Below are 23,032 nucleotides of genomic sequence, written 5' to 3'. Positions count from 1 at the left end.
CTGCTGAAGGTAACGCAGCTGGACTTCCTGTAAAGCACTCGGATTTCTCTTAATGCCTGGTGACTCTGAAAACACATACCTGTTGGAAAGATGGGGTTACAAGAACTCAGACTCTTGATATATTTTGCATAAAGTACAGATTGGGAAAAAATGAAGGATCAGTAATTTTGTTTTATCAAGCATAAAAATAGTAGATAACATGATAAAAGCAGTAGGGATAGTAAAAAAAAAAAACAACAACTAGAATAGAGGGAAAAAGCATCTGGTGAATTACAGAATAGCACATGAAAGGAATGGAGCAGTCAAAGATTCAAGTCACCAAAGCAATAATGCACTCATGAGATAGCACTGCTGTGTTCATATGGCTCTATTAAAGTAGCAGCTGAAGAACTAAAAAGAGATACAGAAAAATAAAGAGAAAGGAAAAGAAAAAGGTTTACCACATTATCCAAAATGTCCCCATCTGTAAATAAATATAAATAAAAGCAAACATTAAACAAGTTGTTTAGAAAGTTTCAATTACTTTTTTTTCTGTATTAATGGTCTTGTAATGGAAATAGGGGGAATAGGCAGTGACCTGACAAAGCCTGCAGCGTGTCACGTACTTGGCTATCAAACACCAGACCACACCAAAGAAATTCTGAAGAACAGGACAAATGAATACATGTGCTGTTCAATGTTAATAAATGGGATGCTGGGCATATTACAGGAAAAAGTGATGCATACACTTTATAATAAAGTTTTAAGTTTATGGTCTCCAGAAAGAGCCTTTTGAATTACTCTTGATAATTCAGTGATGAGCTTTGTTGGATGTATAGCTTGATCAAAAAACAAGATGGAATGGGAAATATTTAAACAATAGAAAATCACACAATACTATTATATTTACATCAGTAATACTAATTTATAAGAACACAGTGCTGAATGGGGATCCAGCAAGGATTATGTCTGTGAATAAGTACGTGTAAAAATCTCAGACAAAAAAAGCGGTGCAAGGGAGTGGAATTATTTCATGTAGAGAGAGGAAAAATATATGAGAAGATGAATATCGTACAGAAGGCAGACTGCACCCTTCGTGTGATCATCATAGGTCAGATCCATCCTGTCTAATTTTGGACACTTGCAGCATCGATTGTCTGAGAGCGAAGCAGTCAGCCTGGGCTGCCTTTATGGCCAGCGGAGGGGAGCCGTCGCCGTTCTTCTGACCTGCTGGCTCCAAAGGGAGCCCGCGGAGCTCTGCTGAGAGGGATCCCACAGTGTGTTTCTGTACACAAGTCAGGCACTGAATCAGAGGTGTGAAGCTAAAATTTGGCAGGATAAGATTTATTTATTTATTTTTTTTAAACTGAGCATCTTGCTGTGGAATTCATTTTACACAACCAGTCGGTTGTGCACGCTGGAACACGGTGCCCAGATTTGGAGCATTCATCACTGGGTAGGATGAAAAGACGGGCACAAAAGGTCTATTCAATATTACCATACTTCATTCCAGAAAAAAAACAACTTGTAGAGAAGACATAAAAGGATTAATTCACAAAGTTCAGCTAAAAGGCAGATCTTCCTAGCCTCCTTCCAGAGGCAGAAATGCTCCCTTGAGGGAGTTAACCAGAAGGATGAGCATGAGTGATTTTGGAGAGAAGATAATCCCAAATCGTTCTTGTTTCTTGTCTCCCTCTATGATACCTAAAACTGGTTCTGGTGGTCATTTGAGTTCTTTAAGGAAGAATATCCTGGGGTGTAAATCCATGCCCTTTGTGTGGTTATTTTAGTATTTAGAAGAAAGGAGAGTTAAAAAAAAACACAAACGTGAATTTGAAGTTGTACTTGTTTGGTTTGTTGTGTCGTAATTTTGTAGGGATAAAAAATGAGTCAGGCAGCAGGGTCTAGGAACAGCTCACTCTCAACGCAAAGAACGAGAAAAGGTTTGTCACTGTCCAGTGACACAGCATTCACACGACACCCGAAACTACCAATTGCTTATCGGTGTTACAGCAGCCTCGTATTGCCTGGTTGATCTTAAGATCTCTAGCATTTCCTCAGTGATTTGGTGTCAGATGGTGTACTGTGTGTCCCCCTGAATATTTTGTATTACATTTCTGCTCTCCTGTGTGAGCTCTGTCTTACTGCACAGATACTTTTGTTATTTTCACTGTATTTTTATTTTTTTTAATTTTGATTGCTATGTTAGTATGACAAGTTTTCAACTATTTTCAACTTTGGGTTCAACTGAAGGGTAAGAAATGCAGGTGACGTGCTGAGCATCTGTTCGTTTAGCTGTTGAAGACATCACTGGCTGCTCTGGTTTTGCACTGAGCCTGGGAGTAGCGGCTCCCATGCATTACATCATTTTTGAGTCATTTCTGCATTTTTGATTGCCAGATTTTGAAATCTTCCAGATTTGGGTTTTTGCTCTGGCAAAGTCTCATTGCAGAAATGAGTAAGCATTTCAGGTTTTGGCCTAAGGACTCTGCCCTCGTAACATCATCTTTGTTGATAAGGAATTAATTTTCCACCTGAAATCATGATCCTCGGCCTTTATCGCATTATAATCCTCTCCAGAGCGACCATTTGTGATACTGCAGACAGATTATGACTTCAAGTAAAGAATAAGCTGCAGCAGTAGAAGCAGATGAGCTCTTAAAGAGATAAAGATCCCATTTTCTCGCTAGTAATAAACAGCAAAACAGAACAAAATCTAGAAAATACAACGGAGAAGTACTGTCCATAAACAGACTTTTCTGGAAGTCACAAGTGACTTTTTAGAACTGAAGCACAATACTCAATTAGTAAACCCTGAAGTATTTTGGAGTGAAGTCATTCAGTGAGAGACCCACATACTTAAATCCCTATTTGGCATGTGTCTCTAAGCACTTTTAGAGCTGCTTAGCTTCTACCAAATTCTTCTGTTACGTAAACATACTTTCCCAAAGAGTTTTATCTAGCTAATGGGGATGGGAGTGTGGTAGGGGAGCGTCTGAAGTGTCACATATGTAACCAGGCTTCACCCAGTAGCCATTATCTGTGAATGAATCACAATCTGTTTAACATTTAGAAAATCAAAATAGATTTGCTGGGTATTTTGGTCTCTTAAAGAGGATTTTCTTTTACTATGGAATAATCCCTGATGCACACTAACATTTTTTCAGATTTTTTTTTTTTTTTTTTTGCAACAAGTAAGCTCCGTAAGAGTAGTTGTATTTTTCCCTGCTATCCTGAATGTCTTGGTACCATGGATATGCACTGTGAGTATCTGTTCACAGTGTGTAGAGAAAAAGGAGCAACAGCTTTTCCCATTGCAGTAGTATGATGGAGCATCTCACAGATTTACATCTTTGAATGTTTAGAGATGTTCCTAGATCTTCCGCAGGTCTGTTGGGTGCAGGAGCTTTCCTGCTGCTTGTCTTGGCTGATATGGGCAAGGTCCTTCATCCATGAAGGATACTGGGAATCAAAGTTGGGTCCTACATACAGCCTGAACAGCTCTCTTGCTTCAGTGGTATAAGGAGGGATTGTATATCAGGATACAGGAAATTTTGGTTGTATCTTTTCATCATGTGTGTTTCATAGCCTTGATTCGGCACATGTATGAACTTAACCTCTGGTATGGACTAAGTAGAGCTGGACTCGATTCCTGTCCAGGAGCAGAAGGTTGCTACAAGAAGTTAGATCAGCATACAAGCTCTGATGCTTCATCTTGGCACTTCAGTCTTTTCACGTCATGTTGCATGCTATATACATCTGTAGTAGCTACTAGCATGTGTACGTAAATGTGTTTGTGTGTTTTGGCTGTTACTTGATGGAGCATACCTTTAAAGAACTAAACCAACTGCCTGTCTCTTGTAGTGCCCAGAATAGACTGCATCTCTCTCCCCTTGCAGTGGCATGAATATTAGACGAATAAATCCAATTTGCACAGGGAGCTAGGCAGCTGACTTTTCATTACTTCAATCTATGACCATAACAACATTTGAGCATAGTTTTTCTATGCCGATTTCCTAATTAAAAAATAAGGAAGGAGGAAAAAAAACCATCAGGTTTACAAGGAAATGTATTGCTTCCCCTAGTTTTCAGCTGGCTGGAGCTCAGGACATTGAAATTCACAGCATAGATGGCTTCAGTTTTAGCTAAAATCCCTATTTGTAGCAGTTGCATTGTTTATATGGACCAGTCATTTCTGAGTGCTGGGTTTGCTGAAAATGGACTTTGGTGGAAATATTTTAGTGGAAGGAAAAAGAAAGTAGAAAAATAGGAACTGTTGCATCTATTCTTGATTTTGAAAGGGAATGGAGCCCTTGAACTGCAGACTGACGTAGATTTGGCCCATTTATTCTGAAAGCTGATAGGACCAAGAAAATGAAACTCTTATTTACAACCTGGCCAGGTTTAATATCAACCAACATTGCGTTCAGTACAGATGACGCATGGCAGGCTCCTGCATGCTCATGGTGATTGGTGCAGAGGGAACCTAGTGAAATGAGAAAATGCTCTGTGTAAATGCTCTGCAGGTAGCAATACAGGGCGTGCATTGTACTTGTTGCCATTAAGTAAATGAAATTCTGTAAGGCTGAGAGGTTCTGGATGATGTTCAAAGGTTTTCACAGCAAACCTCTATAAAGCATTTGTGAAGGGCAGCTTTTCCTGAGATTATTATTTTGGCCAACTATACATGTATTTCCCAGACAATAGCAAAAGACAGATGTCTCTCTTAATTATTTTATTCCAAATGGCAAGGTCTCCCCCCAGATCTAGCAGCATCAGGACTCTTAACAGGAACAGTTAGTCATCGTTGTGTTGCTAGCTACTGATTTTTCTTCACTTTAATTCTCAGAAAAGAAAATGGGTATTTTCTGCTCACACTCCCTAAAACAATTTCTCTTGAGGCAGTGAATGAACCTGGAAAATTTTAATTATAAATTTTAGATTATAACTATTCAGTTACAACTAACTAAAAGTGTGGGCTTATAAAGAAAAGCCACAGGAGTTACTGCTACTAGCTGTGTCAATAATATACATAACTGAGAAGTATAAAATAAATGTGTCATTTGCAGCACTTGACACCATCTCTTTATTGTTACATGCAGTATATATGGGTATTATACTAATTTAAGATGAGCATGCTTGTACCTCAAGTCCTTGTAATTGTTAAGGTCCTCTGTGATTTCTCTGTTGTTACGTGGCTCCATTCTGTGAGGTGTCAAACACGATGATTGCTTTTTTGGTTACAGGGCTTTAGATCAAGTCCTCGTCATGCCAGAAGACGTGTAGCACCTCGCCTTGAGGGAACACAACCTCTAGTGGAAGCTCACCACCTAAGCGAGCAGGAAACCTCTGTAAGAAAAAGGAAAATCAAGAAAAGCAGCCGAGTACAACCAGAATTCTATCATTCTGTTCAAGTTACCCCAACTCGAAAACCTGTAAGTATTCTACCTTTAGGGATAAATAGCACTGAAAGTATATTATAGAGGCATGTAATGTAATTCTGATTTTTGGGCCATCCATATGCTGTTCCTCAATTTTAAAAAGCTTTTCAGTTTTCATATTCAGTGAATCTAGATATAAGTGGGTTAGGCTATATTTAACATTGATTTGTAACTCTAAAAATCCAATTTTGAAGAGGGTTTTTTCAACTTTGATTTTGATTTAACGTTCAGTCAATAGTCAATATTCATATATTTCATTTGATAGTTTTACACTGATAGTATTTAACAGATTTTTATAGCACATTATTGAAATTCTTCACCCAGATTTATCAGAGATTCTATGTACTGAACCCAATTTATATTAAATCTCATTACTGCATACAATTTTTGAGATCTCTTCTGCTTTATACAGTCTTTACAATCTTTCTGCTCAACAAGAATTGAATCGTAATTGCTCTTTGCTCTTCAGCTAGATCTATATATACACAGTTCTTTTAATATTGACGTCCTACTTTTAGTGACGAAATATGACTATTCATTGAAACATTTGTACAGTTCATAATGTGAATGCATATAAAGTTACTTCCTGCTGACATAATGCATTTCTCTTTTTAATGAGAGTTCACCGCTTTGATGCATTTGCTGACTAACCTATCTGTACCAATGTTAAGGGGCTTGAACTACTTCAAGTACTGCTTCAAGAACTACTGCTACTACTACTTTAAGCCAGTATTATTAAAAAGGTAACCATTGAGCATACCATAATAAAGATTGTCTCAAGGTTGCACCAGCCTAACTGAACCTTCCCGGGTTTCTGTTAACTCAGCACCAAGAATTATCAGTAAGGTCTGAAGTTGGTTTGAAAAAGAGCATTCCCTGGTGGAAATACGTTGTCTGCGAGAGCAAGAAACTTCTGCCTAGAAAAGAAAGCCAGAGCTGCAGACGCCAGCCAGAATTGTTACCTGTTACCTGATGCACTTAGTTTTTCTGCTTTCACTTTGCTGCTCCCCAGTTTTCTCTGTTCTCTCATGCTTCTGCTTCTCCGTTATTTGTTTTACTCAGCTGCTGTTCTTATTGTGCAGTTTGATCTGGCTGATTTGTCTTCTCCTCTTCTTAAAACATGTTCCTTTGCCTCTTTGCTGTGTCCTTTCACTCCCATCCGACCTTGCTCTCCAGACTGCTTTGTCTGACTCCGTTGTTCTTGTTAGGCCTCCAGCCTCTAACTATGCTCTTGTCTGTTCATTACTTGCTTATCATCCTTTCCTTTGTTGTCCTTCTTTCCTCTCTTCCATCTCCTTTACTATTTTCCACTCCACCCCTGTTTTTTGCATTCTCTTTTTTGTGTGATTCTTCTTAATTTTCTTCCATAGTAGGCAGGTGCTGAAGGTAGGCTCACCTGTACCTGCTGCGGTTATTTCCAGCTGCTGCTGACTACCAGAATGGGGAAAAAAAGCAACAAGTGGTGCTAAATTACAGAGCTAAAACTGTGGAAATGGTTTAGGCAGCAGAACAGGCTCTGAAGAGTGGCTTAGTGAGGCTAACAAAGCCCTGCTTTTCCCCTAAATCAAACATGTCGGAGACTTCAGGACCGGCAAAGATAAAGAACAGAAAGCCTGGAAAGTTACTGTATAACTTCAGTTTCATATTGATTCATGGGTCTACGCTGTATTTGACAAGACCTAGCACCGAAACAATAATAAAACCCAGGTTTAGAGAAAACTTCTCTCAGAGCTGTCAGCGTTATGTCACTATCTGGAAATTGCTTTTGCAGTACATCTCTTACGCAGTGTTATACAGTTCTTCTGATAGTGTTTCGTTCTAAAGCCTTAATGAACTCACATCATACAAAAAAGAATATATCATTATCTTTATTAGACTATGATCCAGAAAGCATAAGTTACTGATTTCATTCCTTATGGACATTTTAAGTTATTCTCAATGTATTATTAACGTCATGGTGATAGTGTGAGTAAGGTTCATGCCATGACAAATCTCTGCAGCATTGCAAAGTTTCTCAGAATCACAATGTCATCCATCCCTCAGTTCAGCACAGCTTTGTTCAGCTTTGTCTTGACATCTCGAATATGAGACTTTTGGCCCTTGCCTTTGCACAGTTTTATGTGACTCAGTGCCAGAAATGCTCTTGTTAGCCTGCATATTTTTCCCCATTATTTTTTCCTGTTATTCCTAGCTCTACCCACTTGAGCCACTTTAAATAAATCATCTGTTGCCTTGATGTTTACACTATGGAACTACTTGTAGGCAGATATGGCTATATCCTGCTTAGTCATTGCTTGAAAAAATGATGTATGATGTCTGCTAATCAAAAGATATAATTTCTCTTCAGAAAACATTTATCTTTCTGATTGTGTTGCTTTTTGTCTATTTCTGCTTTTTCATCCCTATATTTTGCAGAGAGAGAAGGGTATTTCCAAAGCAATTATGAAACAGCCTTATGGGAAGATGTTTCTTTAGTCCAGGAAATTTTTGCTTAATTAGCCTTAAAGTATGTTAGCCTGTTTTGCTGCTGTGTTAAGATATACACTTAAACATTTTTCAGATATTTCTTTAATTTTTTTTGTTGGATGTTTAGATGCTAGGTATTCCTGCTATTTCAGGCTATTTTGTATTTACTTGATATTATTGTATCTAAATCTTGTTTTTGCAGTTTCCTAGCCATGACTATAATTATCTCAATTTGCCTGGATTATTTCTCACTTCCTGCGTAGTAATCAGATCTTTCCAGTATTGTGTCAGAACTAAACTAGGTGTAATTGTGTGTATGGGAGTAATCCCACTGAATACAATTTTCTCTTTGAAAATCTACGTGAGCAGATGCTTGCAGAAATAGAGCATTAGTTTCTTCTGAAATTCTTATTATTTTTTATACTTTCCAGGACATTAATGAAGCTGTTAAATACATTTTGGCCAAAAAGTGATCCTTACAAGACAGAGTTCATACCCTTCCAACTTCATTTCATTCATCTTACTGCAGTGCAACATCAGCATAATGTTGTGTAGCTTACCTCTTCTATGACACGGTGTTAAATCTCATGCCCTGTAGGTCTTCTCCTCGTTGGTAGCTGCGTTATTTGTGCTGACATTCCGTATAGGTGACACTTTATGTCAACTTCACACCAGGGAGAGTACAGATATCTATTACTGAAATGTGCTTTGAATTTTTGAACACAATGGAGGACTCTTGAGAAGCACGACTGTGATCTTTAAATTAGCGTGACTTCAGGGAAGTCAAAGGAGCCATACATACAGGTAGCTGATTCTGTATGGTAGTTAAATTTTCTGAAGGTGCAGAAGGATGTACAAAAAAGATCCTTGCTGTCTAGCAATACTTCTCCAGGGCAAATTTTAAACTGTTAAAAGGGTGGGGTTTTATTATGTTTTGCAAATATTATCTGTATTTTACATAATGGCCCAATCTGAAGCAAGAGTGTAAAACTCTGTAAATTGTTAATACTTTTTTTTTTTTTTTTGCCTGTGATGGCCTGGAACCAAACAATGACCCCGAGTTTGTGTAAAGATACCTGGCTTCTGTGCTGTGAGGTCAGTCAGACATACACTTCTGCCAGTTCTAATCTCACCTGTGTTTCTAAGTACATAGCTGAAATGAGATGCTGTCAAAGCAGTGTCTTTTGGCATCTTCATTGTTAAACAGTTTGAAGGGCTTCTAAATTGCCTGACTCATGCAGCCACCCAGATTATTTAAGATGTTGAGATGTAGTACCAAAATTTGCACTTGCATATGTCATAACAGTATTGCTACAAGTGGCAGACGAGACTATGGAGCCTGGGGCATAAATAAGCCTGGTGCCTCCACTTTCAGATGCACATATAAAAAGTCTACTGATGTAAGCAGCCTCATTTGGCTCCACTGAGACTCCCGTGACTGAAGTGAAGCTTATACTGTAAAAAGTCTGATTATACAAACTTGAACGCAAAGTTAATCAGTTTATAATGTATCTGAAACTGTGAGCTGTTGTATCTAGTCTTATTCAGCTATCCTGATTTTTGCTTTTATGTGTTTAAGCCTTCAAATTTATGAGAAAAAAACAGTATTAAAATATTCTAAGAAAAACATGATTTTTTTTAAACGTCTGATACAAAATCATTCATAGAAGTCTCTATATTAATTGACACTTGGGTTACTTGAGATGAAATATTTCATGTGGGTAAAATTGTTCTGAAGGGCTCTTTACGTGGTGGTTTTTTAAGTATCATTGAATAATGTCCATCTGATTTCACTAGTTTCCACTTGTTCTTAATCTGATGTTATTTACTGTTTTTCCAATATCACGATGTACTTTACTTGTCATTTTGAGTGACCTAACACAGACATCATACAAAAATTACTCATTACCCTGCACAAGATTTGGTTAATTCCAAGTATTAGCTATTTAATCTGTAGATTACATTCATAGCTTTCTTTTGCAGACATCTGCTTGTGTTGGATTGTGTCTCTTGTGAATCACATTTAGAAGCAAATATGGCAGAGCATAATCATATCATCTTTCACCTTCGGCATTTGTATTAACATTATATTAATGTTCTCAGAACGTATGACAAATCTGAGTTACACAGCGCACACACACACGTGTTCTCTCTCAGGATAATTTGAGTGCAGCCACAATGAAGAAATGCACCGAATGTGTGAAGATGAAGCAGTGACTATTTTTTGCTTCAATACCTAAAGAATATTGAAGTTGATTTTGAAAAGAACCTGAGAGGGTTTATTGGGGGATTGATTTGGAAAGATTTTAACAAGACTTAAGTGTCTGGTCATCTTAAGCATCTTTAAACATACCTCTAGGCCCCTATTTTAAGTGCGTAGGATCTTTGCGTATATGACTGTAAATGTAAAAGTCCAGTCTTCTCTGAAATGAATCAAAAGCCTTCAGTGGGCATTAGGTTGACTTTAAAGGTCCCTCTTCTTGTTCCAAACATATACATGTCTACCAAGAGAGTGTTCGCATCTGTTTCTTGGACTGTTGCGTTTTATTGCTTTTCTTACAGCAAATAAATATCCACACTGATAAAGTCTTCTCTTGAAACACTTTTGCGCAAAGCCTTTATTTCCCCACTGTTCTGCTAGTTTCTGTGATCTCCTCTCATGTTGCTTGCTCCTGATTTCCTCTTGGCTGCTTTTCCATCTCCACCCTGCAGCTCATCTGTTGCATGCTAGCAACTGCCTGTTTCTTCCGTTCCTTCTGCCCAGTTCCTACGTATTTTAGGGTTTTGAAGGGATTTCTTAAAGGCATGTTGCGGTGGGTTTCTGTATGCCAGGAAGGTTTTGACTTTACAAAGTGAAAAATATTTTTTGTTAAAACACAATGGTAAAGTGTTAAGAATTAGACTTGAGTTTTGAAGTGATTATTCCTTTTCTAATGATTTTCATCTATGCATGAGTTATTACATCTATTAAACATAGTGCAAAAGTAGTATTTAGCTGCAGTAATGCAAATAATTATTGATGATACATGTATGTAAAAATACATAGAAATAAAATAGTTATTGATGATACATGTATGTAAAAATTCATAGACATAAGTGTAGTGATAGCAGTAACTGTGCAACTCCACATTTAGAGTACCTGAATTGTCTCTTCGGTGCTAACTCTTATTCAGAAAGTTAAGGTCATTTGAATTAATTGTCCACTATGGTGGCATGATCATGCTTGTCTGGAGTATATTTACTTAAATTTATTCTTCTGTGGTTGAAAATAGCATCAAATCTATATTAATTTTCTATACACAGCTTCAAATCATCCTGCATTACTGGGCAAAGTCCTATATTATGACAGTTATTTTCTTGATAGCTGAATTGGTTCCATACAATTTTCATTTTGTCTGTATCAATTTTCATTCCCAAGGCAAATTCTTATTTAGTGAAAATGGCATGAGAACTTAAACCAAGTCTCTGCTTGATCTGAGGTGTTGAAAGAGGGTCAAAGTGCACCATAAGCATGAAGCTAAGACAGCAATCTTTGTTGTAGGATGTGACTGTGTTCTGTTCTCTTTTTTACAATTGTATTAAAATGAAAGCAGCATAGCCAGTCTTGGAGGAGAGGGAAAAAAAAAAAAAGAAAAAAGCAGCATAGCCAATCACGTTCTTTTGATATAAAAATAGAAAATAGTGCTTACTGTCAGATTAACACCTGTCAGATATCACTCACCGGTATGGTGGTTTGCCCTTTCTAAAATATAGATTATATTTTTGTTGAAATTGCAATAGCTTCATGATAAACTTGGCTTTGCATTATATTGCTTTCAGAGTTGGTCCTTGGAGCTGAAGCTAACTTTCTACTAAATTAGAAGTGAATGAGATAAAATATTCTTCAACTGTTGTATCAAAGAAATAGAGCTGTAAAATCTTTGCTTGAAAAACATCTAATACTTTTTTTGCCACTGTTATTTTTTGCCGTGATTTATAGCAACTGGGATTTTATGTTCAATGGTGAAATTACATTACATGTATGCAGTGTAGCCTCACTGAGAAATTAAATTTTTAACTGTTCAGAATTTTTCTTTTTTAAATCCTAGTGTCTTTCCTTACAAGATGGTAATGTAAACCCAAGCTGCTAAAATATGCTAGTGGTCTTAGTAGTACCAAAAAGGGTTTTATGTAGATGATCACAAATATTAAATTCTGTACAGTAGCAGAAGGCAGGTTAAAAAAACCATTAATCAGCTATGATTTTGTTATGATGGTGTTGTTTGCACGACTAAAAATGACCAGTAATTGTCTCTCAGATGCCTAGTAATTATAAAGTCTAAATGCAGATGTTTCCTCTTCCTTCGCTGCCTCAGGAGTCAGTCTTCAGAGTTCTATTGTACAACATCCTACTGTGGCACATAAACACTGCATCTTTATATAGCAAGGGACTCCCTTATCCATTAGTATTTATATATAACATTGCACATGGGTATTATGCTAAAAGAATAGTTTGGCAAAGGCAAGTATTCAAATGTTAGGAAATGCTGGAATTAAGGCTACCCATGCAGCTTTACTTCGGTCGACTATGCATCTGCATTGTCATATAGACTTTAAATGTATGATGGCATACTGTTTTTTCACAGGATGTACTCTGTATTCATTGCAGGATGGAAGTGCTCTTAGGATGACTCTTATGTGTAGGAGTTCTACTGCAGAAGTTGTAGAGTGTGTAAATGAATAAAACAGGAGATTGCGAGAAGAGAAAGGATCTTTTATTTCTATAAAAAGCAGTGAGTGCTGCCTTGAAGAGTGAAGGATGGGCACAAGGTCACTCAGAACTTGCCAAACAACTGGCTTAAAACATTTTTTTATTCTCCATTTTCTAAGGGCATGATTTAAAGCATGTAGTTGGGTTTAGTAAAGTTCTCAAACTGCCATTCACCACTGAACTCCCCGTTTGCTGTGGTCTGTGTGTTACTGATACCTAATCCTAATAACTCCTAAAAATGAGATCCCTGATATCTCAATTCGACCTAGGTATCAAAACTGTCTTCTTGCTTTCAGTTTGTGCCCTGTGTGATGTGGAAGATCATTCATACTTACAAAGCAGTGAGATACTACTGTAGTGATGAGCCCAACAAAAAGTCTAGGAAATCATTTTTTCTTCATATTATTTGAATAGTGTGAAATAAGTTTAGGGGCTGCCCTTTGAACAGAGGATGACAAAACAAAATACTGAACACCTGTTTATGGAGTGAATATCACTCTTTATTTGTACTAAATAGGAGAAAAAGACTGCGGATGTAATAGCATATGACCACATCATTATGACTGTACCATGATAGGAAAAAAAAAAAAAGGCTGAATTAAGGTTGCGTGGTGAACCTTGAGTCTGGGATGCGGTAACATTTTAGTGCTTGACCTTAAAAACAGTACCTTAGCAGGAACGTTGTGTCTAATTCCTTACTGTTGAAGGAAAAAAAAAAGTAAACTTAAAAAGAAAGCTCTGTTGTGTGGCTCATCAGCAGGTTTTGACGCTTGAACTACACCACAAATTTCTGCTATTGGAGCTCAGGCAGAGACTGACAACATTTCTTCTCCTCCTCATGAATCCGTACCAAAGGGATGGAGGTAATGTTCCTAGAGGAGCTCTCAGGTGGTGGAGTTAGGTGAAATCCCAGTTTTCCTACAGGCCCCTTAGGGGAACGTGGTTTTTTTTTTTGTGCACATTCTTCCCAAGCTTCTATTTTTCTATCCTGTACCCTCCAGCCTGCTCCTGACCTGCCTCTGTTCCACCACTGGCTCCTTTCTCCTCCTTGTTCAGTCTTGCTCCTCTGTCCTTACTCCTCTGCCAACCTCAGCCCTTGTCTGTCGCCTTGTCAGCCCTTGAATCACTCCTCTGTGTCACATCCTCTGCGTGTGACATCCCCAGGCTCACCTGCTCAGTCAGCTGGATGCTCAGAGGCACTTACTTGTTCAGCCAGCTCTTTGCTTTCTGTCTCTCCCTGTGGCCTCTGGCTGCATGCTCCTTGTTAGCTTCCTTGGCTCTTGTTTGCCTCTCCTCAGTTCCTACCTTCCTCGTTCCTCAGAGAACCTTGTTCAGAGCCGTTTGCTGAGGCAATACCAGTTTCACTCCAGCACATCAGATCCTGAGCTCTCCCTCGTCCCTTCTCTCCAGCATTGTTGGTTACTTGTCCCAGCTGTTGTCTCACGTCTCCGTTTCTCCTCTAGTCTTTATCCAGCCTGTTTGCCCTTGAACACTTTTTCTCTTCAGCTCCAGCTCCTAGACTTCATTTCTGGAGTCAGCCAGTCTCAGTGTTTGTCCCTCAGGCTGTCAATGCTGGTGTATTTCTCCAGCCCTTTCCTCCAGCATGCTGGTTCCGGTGTTTGTCCTCCCTGCGCTCAGATCATACAGCTTCTTCCTCTTGCTGCCTGAGCACGGCTGAGCAAATCACCGGGAGCATAAAAGAAACAGCCTCCCGCCTGTCAGGTCTGCTGCCTGCCCTCCCTTGCTCTCCATGCTTCTTGCTCACACTGCCATCAGCCTGCAACCGCAGCAGGCAGCTGTTAGATGGAGAGATCAGTTCTGTCTCCATATCTCCAGGCTGGAAGGATCCCGTTCAGCTCCTCAGCGAGGATGGTAGGTGTCCTGACATCGGAGGGAAGGGCTGCGAGGGTGGACTTTGCTTGGTGGTCAGGCCGTGATGGTGGGGCATTGGCCCGGCAGCTGTAGGAGTCTTCAGAGTCTTTGTTCAGTGAGTGCCAACCTGAAGAGATTTTAGCTGTATAGATAAATTTAAATGTTAAATTTGGCAATTTGGCCTTGCTTTTCTTTTTTTTTTCTTTTTTTTTTAAGTTCTGGTAAAATCACACTGGTAGTCACCTGAGCCCTAGGAATAGTGAAACTTAACATTGCAGAGAAGGCCTACTAGATGACAGGGACAAGCAGATAAGAGATCAAAAGAAGTTGACTTGCTCAGCAAAAACAAAAAACACTGAGAGGAGGTACAGCGCAGGCTACAAATGCATAGGGAAGCAAAAAAGAGATTTAAGCAAATGAACACTGTTGTCACAAAAACTAAAGACCAGGTATGAATTTCAGGGGGCAACTGAAAGAAAATTACATCTAATCAAGAGAACAGTAAGTTCTGGATCAGCTTTCTAGTCAGAGAAGTGAGATCAAACCCAAACTTTCAAGAGCTTTACTTTATACTCCCTGATGCCAAGGCTAGCAGATGATATTTATATTTTAAAGACTTAGCACTGGCAAATTTAGACAAGCCTTTAAGAAGGAGGACAAAAGGTCTGTGTCTAGCATGAAGAATATTGAGATTTGAAATCTGTTCCGAAGCCCAGAGTCCTCAGAAAACCTCCCGGATATTTTCATCAGTCCTGCTCTCAGGCTTCTGAGTCAGCCTTTGAAAATTTTGGGGAAAATCCAGCTTTGGGCAAGGAATGTTTTCAACCAAACATAAGATGAGGCAACTGAAAATTGATTTTACAAGAGAAAACAAGTTGATAATTATTAACAGTATTACTACTGTTATGTAATATAAGAACTTATATTTTCAAATGGTTAAATGTTCATTGAATGCTGTTATGAAACTGTTTTAAAACACTGGATTAAAACAGCTTAAAAAGAACAAATGAATGTTTAATCCTAAGAGGAGGGTAACCTATCAGTCAGGAATTTTAACATTCATGACTAAAAGCAGAATATCAATACTATTATTTTAGATTTTCATTATGTCATTTAAAAAAAAAAATCTTCTAAGCCTTCCTTTTTTTTCCCTTGAAACAACCTGTGCCCATCAGAGATTCTAAAATCATTTAAAACTTTAATTTGCTTTTTTTTCTGTCCATAGTGCTTTCATACTCTGATCCACCTTTTACAGCTGGAGTAATTTGTTTTTTATTAAAGCGTTATATATAATCTACAGTGAAAAGTATAGAAGGCTGAGAAGAGCATTTGAGGCTAGGTGATTTGTTATTCCAGACTCTTCGTCTGTTGCACGGTCAGTCTTGTGGGCTTAGTAAGCAGATAAAATTACGTGTGCCCTCCTCAGACCATAAGCTTATCTGTCACTTTATTCTCTTTTGTCTCTGGCAGACTAGGAGGATCTGAATGAATGCAAGATAGATATAAGTATAAGTTAATACAAAGTTTATTTTTAGAAAATGAGAGGTTTTTTTTTGCAACAGCTGTGTACAGCAGTCATCTACGGTATATGCATTTCTTCTACAAAAATAATTCACATGAGACTGAATTTTGAGGCTGTGAAATTGTGACATTGTAGGTACTTCCCATATTAATATCTATGAAGCATTGATTTTGAAAAGATAATTTTAATGGGAGTAACACTCCTGTCTTGCTGATGGTTTTAGCGTAAAACGCAACTAAAATACCTATTCCACGTGCTTCCCAGATGCTCAGAGCTCTAAATATTTCTTTCCCATCTGCAAAATCTTCAGTACCTTTCAGTACCTAATTCTATAATGTAGATACACTATTTTGGGACTAAATTCTGCAATTCATATTGAAAAATTGAGTAGAGAATTGGATGAGAAATAGGGGAATGGATTAAATATGGAATACATCAAGGCTGTCTTGCTGATGGTATTATTAATTTTCAAGCTACATTCAGAAAGAATCCAGACTTTCATTAGCACGGTTTTACTAAACAGTGCTTCAGGAGAACTGGGCTTTGGCACAAAGCGGCTACTTTCGGCTGAACATATTTGGCTCCACTTGTGTACAGATCTTCTTACTTAGAATGAAGTATGCCTTGCTTTCCAATCTATTAATTTGAAAAAGAAAAGAAACCAGCAAACAAAAAAACAACAAGCAGGTTTTCCCTGCACAGCAACATACTTTAAACTCCAGAGAGTTTACTCAGAGAAAAGTTTCTGCTTTACTTTTCTCTTAGCCCATTGTCAGTGGTAGAAATTGCTGAGACCTGTGGAGATTACCGTGGCAGTATGTGAACCCTCAGCTCATCTCACTGTTAGCAGGGAATTACAAATGTGGAGCATCTCTCGACTTGTTGCTCCTGAAAGAGATCACCAATACCTGAAGTAAACGGAACAGAAACTCTACTCTCTGTGGCGTAATATTCACTAATTTATTGTTATTTTGTTAAGTTACAGAAGACAGTATCACTTCAGACCATAAGTACTTGATATCTAGTGTATCCCTGTACTAGAGAGAAGCGATACACAAGCTGCATTGTGGTTTCTTTTGCCTCCATTGCACATGTCTCATCCAGCGACTACTTCAGTATTTTATCCAGTTATTACTTAAAGCAGACTGCATAAGCAGTTGTGGGAGCAGGGATCATAACCCAGCACTTTCCTCTTCCCGCAGAGAGCCTTGATGGCTCTGATGCAGATCGCTGCACTCTTCTCTTTCTCTTTCTGGGCCAAGAAGTCTTGAACTCTTGAATGAGGTACTGTGTTGTCCTGGGTGAGCACATTTTTCTGACTACTTAGTTCTGACCAAAAAACTCAGTTTTGCATCACTTGAGTTTTCGGTGGTTATCCAATTAGCTTGAAGTTAGAAAAATGTGTTTTAATATCCAAGTACGTATGTGGATCTAGTCCTTTATGCACCGTGGAATTTCATGTCCTTGAATAACACACTTATTTTCTTCTTGCCTCCTTAATTTTTTTTTCAAAGTGGGGGAATGGTAGAAATTGACTGACAAGCATCTAGAAAAGAACCCCTCTCTTTTTGAAAGCCTATGAAAGTATCAGGATTTCCTTTTATAAATACAATCACAGGCTCAAAATACACATTATGCATGTGATAGAATAAACACTGAATGCTTATTTCCGTCTCCTCTTGCCTTTAAGAAAGACAGACAATGTAAATTATCTCTACAAAGCAATAATTTGTCTTCATGAAAAACCTAACTGTTCACTAAGGTAGTTTAACAGAGAACCAGACCTTTGATGCTTAGGAGGTTGGTATTTAGAGTATTTGCCCTCCACTTTTCTACTTTATAACTTTATATACAAAGCCAGAAACTAGTTATGTTTGCACATCCCGGTAGTGTAGGCACTTTCAAACATGGATGTCCTCTTAAATGACTGGCACAGAACTAGAAGGAAAATACTTATTAAATACAACTGAGTCCCCACTGGTGGATTTTCTTTCTCTTTCTCTCTTCCTTTCTTTCTCTGTCAGCATAGTTGGTTTTACATTGCCCTTGTTTGTACTTTCATTTCTGTGTCTGTTTTGAATTTTGATAATTTCTGACAACTTACAGTCCCAAGGGGCTTGCATAGCCTGATTACATACATTGGATGTTTTGTATTCTGCATGGCATTATCATCTAATCAGGTTAAACTGGTAAAGATTTACTAATGGGAACATTCAGTTGCCCTAGATTTTGTCTTAAATTTACTAAGTAATTTCACTTTAAAAGTTGATCCACTTTGATATCATTCAATCTGGGATGTTAAAAGACAAAAATAGCATGTTATACTCAACTGATATCTAAGTTATTCTAAATTAGGAGGGATTTTGTTGAAACACATTCAGTAAAACCATGTTTCTTTATATCTGTTCATGTTTACTCATTGTCCACAATGAGCATGATGAAGGAAACGAAAATGTATTCCTGGAATTCTGAGATAGTTTAGTATGAATGAAGTGCAAATAACTCTTAACTAAACTGAGAATTTAATCTCAGTCAGAAACACGAAGCAATGTTGATCTGTACTTCCCAACAGCTTCCAAAAAACAGCCTGAAAGGACCCACTGCAGTGGAAATCCTTCTTAAAGATAAGATGGGAAAGTACAGCATACCTATAACTCCTACTGCTTTATCAGAATTCAGCTGGCAGCGCAATCTCCAACGTCATAAAGATGGAGAACATTTCCAATATGATTCAGTATCAGCCTCTTAGCTGCTTTTGCCAGCTCGATTGCTTGACAGAATTCAAAAACTGCTAAAGTAAATCTCTGCTACTGTTTCCCCCTTGAGGAATGACAGTGCAAATCCCACTGGTGTTCTGGAGGGTATCAGATCCTGTAGGTGTGGCTTCTCCGGTACATGGTGCTGTGTGTTAGCTTACACTGCTTTCCAGCTGCACCATCTTTCATGTGTTTTCCACTTGATCATCTGCAGTGCCTTACCTACAACAAACGATCCTTCTTTCCCTCCTCAAAGGAAAATCACGACTTGATACCTCGCCAAATCCCTTTTACAAGAAGCATACTGATGCTTCTTTGAAATCATCCCCATTACTGGAAACTGCCATGCTTTTATAGCACAGTAGCAGGCCTGACTCTCAGCTGCTGCAAGTCACCTGATTTCAGAGAAAAACCGAGATACTGGCAGCAACGAATGCTGCTCTCCTGAATGCTGTCTGGCCCCAGCCGCTCTGCCTCCTGAAACACAGCAGCGAGGACTCCGCGTGCATTTTGCACCCCCCTGTGGCCCTAACAGTGAGGCGATGCATTAAATTTAATCCTGTACTTCTAATGCGGACAAAACTGATCTTAGATTTGCTTATGTATGACCAACAGGCTTCAATGCACAAGCTGTTAGATGCATAAATATTATGCAAATTCACTAGTTCCCCCTGACCAACAACGGAGGCTACAGATAAATCCTTAGTCTAATGAGCAGAAGGAATGCATAATCGGAGGCATAGAATAAGCAGCTATAGCAGCTGGAGTGTGACCCTACGGGCCTTCCAGCTAAGCAGGGTCAAGCCCTGACCCTTGTTAAGTCTCAGGGTAGGCTAAGTAAGGATGTGCCTGATCAATATTTTGGTGGTTATAAAAGACACTTCACCCGTGACCAAAAAATGCACCACGTATTACTAACAGTTATGTTTTCCCCTTGCATACAGCGATGTGCTTTATAGAAAAATAACAGAAGCGCCTTACATATTTTGATTTTAACACAATATGACCAATTTTTTTCTTGTTCGATCCTAATTAGCCAGGAACCCTTTTCAGGATATCACAGGTTTTCTAATTACTTTTTTTTTTAATTGGTGAACATGTTGCTGTAATCATGGAATGCTTATTCAGGTCTTACTGCTATGGCATGGAAGACGTGTTTGCTAGAAACAAACAATCCAGCAGGACTGTTAAGCATGTTTTGAACAGCGGCTGTGCAAAAGAGAATAATTACAGACTTCTTATCAAAGCTATAAATTTACTCAAGCAAAGCTAAGCAGTTATTCAACTTCATTATAAACGTCTTTGTAATGGCAAAGTCCAGATTCTTAAAAATACTCAGGTGTTCAATAGCTCTGTGTATGCATTACTCAGAAATATCTCCATGCTGAGTAAAAAATTTAGACTGTAATTAAGTTAAAAGTTGGCATTACCGTGGCTTCTTAGATGCAAGTTTGCCAGACCTCCCTATTATGAAAAATTTCTTTCCAAGAATCCTACCTTTTTTTTTGCAGAAAATGAGGTAACATGATTCCTGAAGAGTTAGTAAGCTAAACTGGGTTTTGTTCATTAGTTTTGTTAGTGCGTGCATTAAGTAAGGTTGAAGGACAACTTAAAAGAGCAGAGCTAATTGGAATGCACATGGATGCCAAAGACTGTTCTACCTTTGCCTGCTGAGTTTAGTTTCTCAAAAATGTGGGAGCTGGGTCTTGTCACAGAGCTTATCTTCCACTATTGCAGCACAGCTGACCAGAAGGACAATCTCCTTTTTCCTAAAATTGACCTCTCAATAGAGGGTGTGGCACGTTCAGTGGTACGTATGGAACCGTCCCTTGACAGTGCTTTTGGTTTCTAAGGGTAGAAAGAGCTTTAAAATTGGTTATTTAAACAAACAAGAATGACTATTAAGGTCTCCTTTGAGAAAAGGGATACTTACTGGATAAAAATTAACATGTTCTTTTAAAAGTAAACATAGGGTTGAGATTTCTTTCTCTGAAGCTTCAGTAACAACTGGTATTTTACTTTGTCCTTGTATGTTCCCAGCCGCTATCTAAATACTAACAAAGTGTCACTCCAGAACCCTCCCAACACCATGTCTGGGCTCTTTATAGTTTTCATGTTAAAAGCTAGAAATGCAGAACGTGAAGACATTGCAGGGCAAAATCTGTCTCCGTCTTCATGTGTGACCCAAAAATACTGAGGATTACTGAGCAGCCAAGAGAAGGATGCTCAGCGCTGGGATTAAAGGGAACACTTTCTCTTTCATTGCAAAATCTGGAGCTATGGCCAGGCGCCAGGAAACCTCATCCGTGCCAAAGCACATCGCAGGCCCCGTTACGCCAGCGGCACAGCCAGCTGCCCTCCCTGCCCCACAGCGGGCTGCCGGCAAGACACCTGCCTGTGACCCTCACAATTTATGAGATTCGATGAAGAGTTTCACCTTCCTGTATAAACTGGCAGCAAAATGCTTCTGGCTCCTTGAACTAATTGCAAAGATAGTTGGGGCTGGGATCAGGCATCTCGTGTTCCTGTTTATCTGTGCTACCTGTTTTCCCTTTGTCACCGTACAGAATGGAAATTTAGCTGTTGTCTTTATGCATCCCTTCCCTGCCTCCCTCCCCTCTGAACTTTACCATCAAGCACTGTAAAAAGAGAAAAAAGTATTAGCGTGGAGATGAATGACATGGGGAGGAGCACCCAGTGATAAGGGAGACCCTCTTATTCAGCAGATTATTTACAGTATATCACGGGCAGTTTTCTGCGCAGCATAGCGTGCACCATGTTGTATCTCTGGGTTATGCAATTTTTCTAAGGGTGAAATACCCCCAGGGTAACCATAAAGATTCATTTGTGCATCCCATGAAAAGCAGCAGTGGATCTGTTCAGACGGCAAGAGTAAATTTTACCAGATCCTAGTCACAACACAATTTCTTCTGTAATTTTAAGGTGCCCTCACCCCCCTAAAAAAAGGGCTACGCTACAAGGGAAGCCTTAAAATCCTAGCACCTTTAGTGTTTAAAAAAAAAAAAATCTGGAGCCCAGATGGGTTGGAGGAGGGCAAAAACTGCTAAAACCGAGTGCCGTGAGGTGTGCACCCCTGCGGGCAGCCCCCAGCCCCCAGCGTCCCGCCCAGCGCAGCACCAGGGAGGTGCTGAGGGCCCGCGGAGCTGCCTGGAGGCGCGGGTGCGCAGCCCTCCCTCGTCCTGGCGGGGGAGCCAGACGCTGCCGATTCGCAGCCCGGAAGGTTTTTTTTTTTTGTTGTTGTCGCTGCTGCTGGCTTCATTGTGAGGGAAGCCGGAGGACCGCTGGCCAGCCGGTCGCCCACGATGCTCCCGCATCCCCCCTCCCCAGTGCGCTTCCCCTAGAGGCTGCTTTTTTTTTTTTTTTTTTTTTTTTTTTGGGGGGGGGGGACGACACACACACCTCGCACGCACCCCTCCATCACCACCACGTTCCCAGCGATGGTGAGCGGCGGTCCCCTGCCCTCGTTATAATTATCGTTATTATTTTTATTTGCCTCTTTTCCTCTCCCGAGGAGGGGGGACCCCGGGGGCCGCCCCCGCAGCGTCCCCCCCCCGTGTGTGTGTGTGTGTCTCCCCGCGCAGAGCTCCGGCCACGCGTCCCACCGCTGCTCCATGTCGTCGTCCGCCGATTTCTCCGACGAGGAGGACTCGAGCCACAAGTCCGGCACGGTGTCGCCGGCTCCGGGGGACACCCTGCCCTGGAACCTGCCCAAACACGAGCGGTCCAAGCGCAAGATCCAGGGCGGCTCCGTGCTGGACCCCGCCGAGAGAGCCGTGCTGCGCATCGCCGGTAAGGGGCGAGGGGGGGGACGGGGAGGGACAGGGCGCGGGGGGACCCCCACACAGCCGGGGAGCGAGGCGGGGTGACTAAGCTCTTTGCCCGGCCTTCACGGATGGATGGATGCCCGCAGGTGCAGCGGGCGAGGCGCGGGGCGAGCCCGAAGCCCCCCTCTGTGTCTCCCCCGTGCCCCCTCGTTCCCCCGGGGGCGGCCATTTCCTCGCCGCGGGGCGCGTCCCCCCTCAGCGCAGCGGCCCGGCATGGCGATAGCCGGCGCCGGCCGCGGGGAGGAGGCGCTGAGCCGCCCGGGGAGGGCACTCGGGGGCTGGCGAGGAGAGGAGGGGAAGGGGCCGGGGCCGGGACCGAGGAGCGGCCCCAGGGGAGCAGTAGGGGGCGGCCCCCGCCCGGCCTCAGCCCCAGCCCCAGCCCCAGCCCGGCCGCCCCCTGC

General features: G+C 40.4%; 1 protein-coding gene across 13 annotated transcripts in view; it reads left to right on the top strand.

Moving 5' to 3' along the window:
- DST (dystonin) overlaps positions 1–23,032 on the top strand; it is a 301,653-nt gene that overhangs the window by 10,372 nt on the left and 268,249 nt on the right. For all 13 annotated transcript variants that reach the window (XM_035542995.2, XM_035542999.2, XM_035543008.1 and 10 more), the window contains 2 exons: positions 5,226–5,414; positions 22,389–22,596. In XM_035542995.2, the coding sequence (XP_035398888.1) occupies positions 5,226–5,414; positions 22,389–22,596 (397 nt within the window). The remainder of the gene's footprint in view (positions 1–5,225; positions 5,415–22,388; positions 22,597–23,032) is intronic.

The sequence above is a fragment of the Cygnus atratus genome, chromosome 3, assembly GCF_013377495.2.
Source record: "Cygnus atratus isolate AKBS03 ecotype Queensland, Australia chromosome 3, CAtr_DNAZoo_HiC_assembly, whole genome shotgun sequence".
In the NCBI taxonomy this organism is placed as follows: Eukaryota; Metazoa; Chordata; class Aves; order Anseriformes; family Anatidae; genus Cygnus; species Cygnus atratus.
This window is presented reverse-complemented; position numbering and strand designations above follow the sequence as displayed.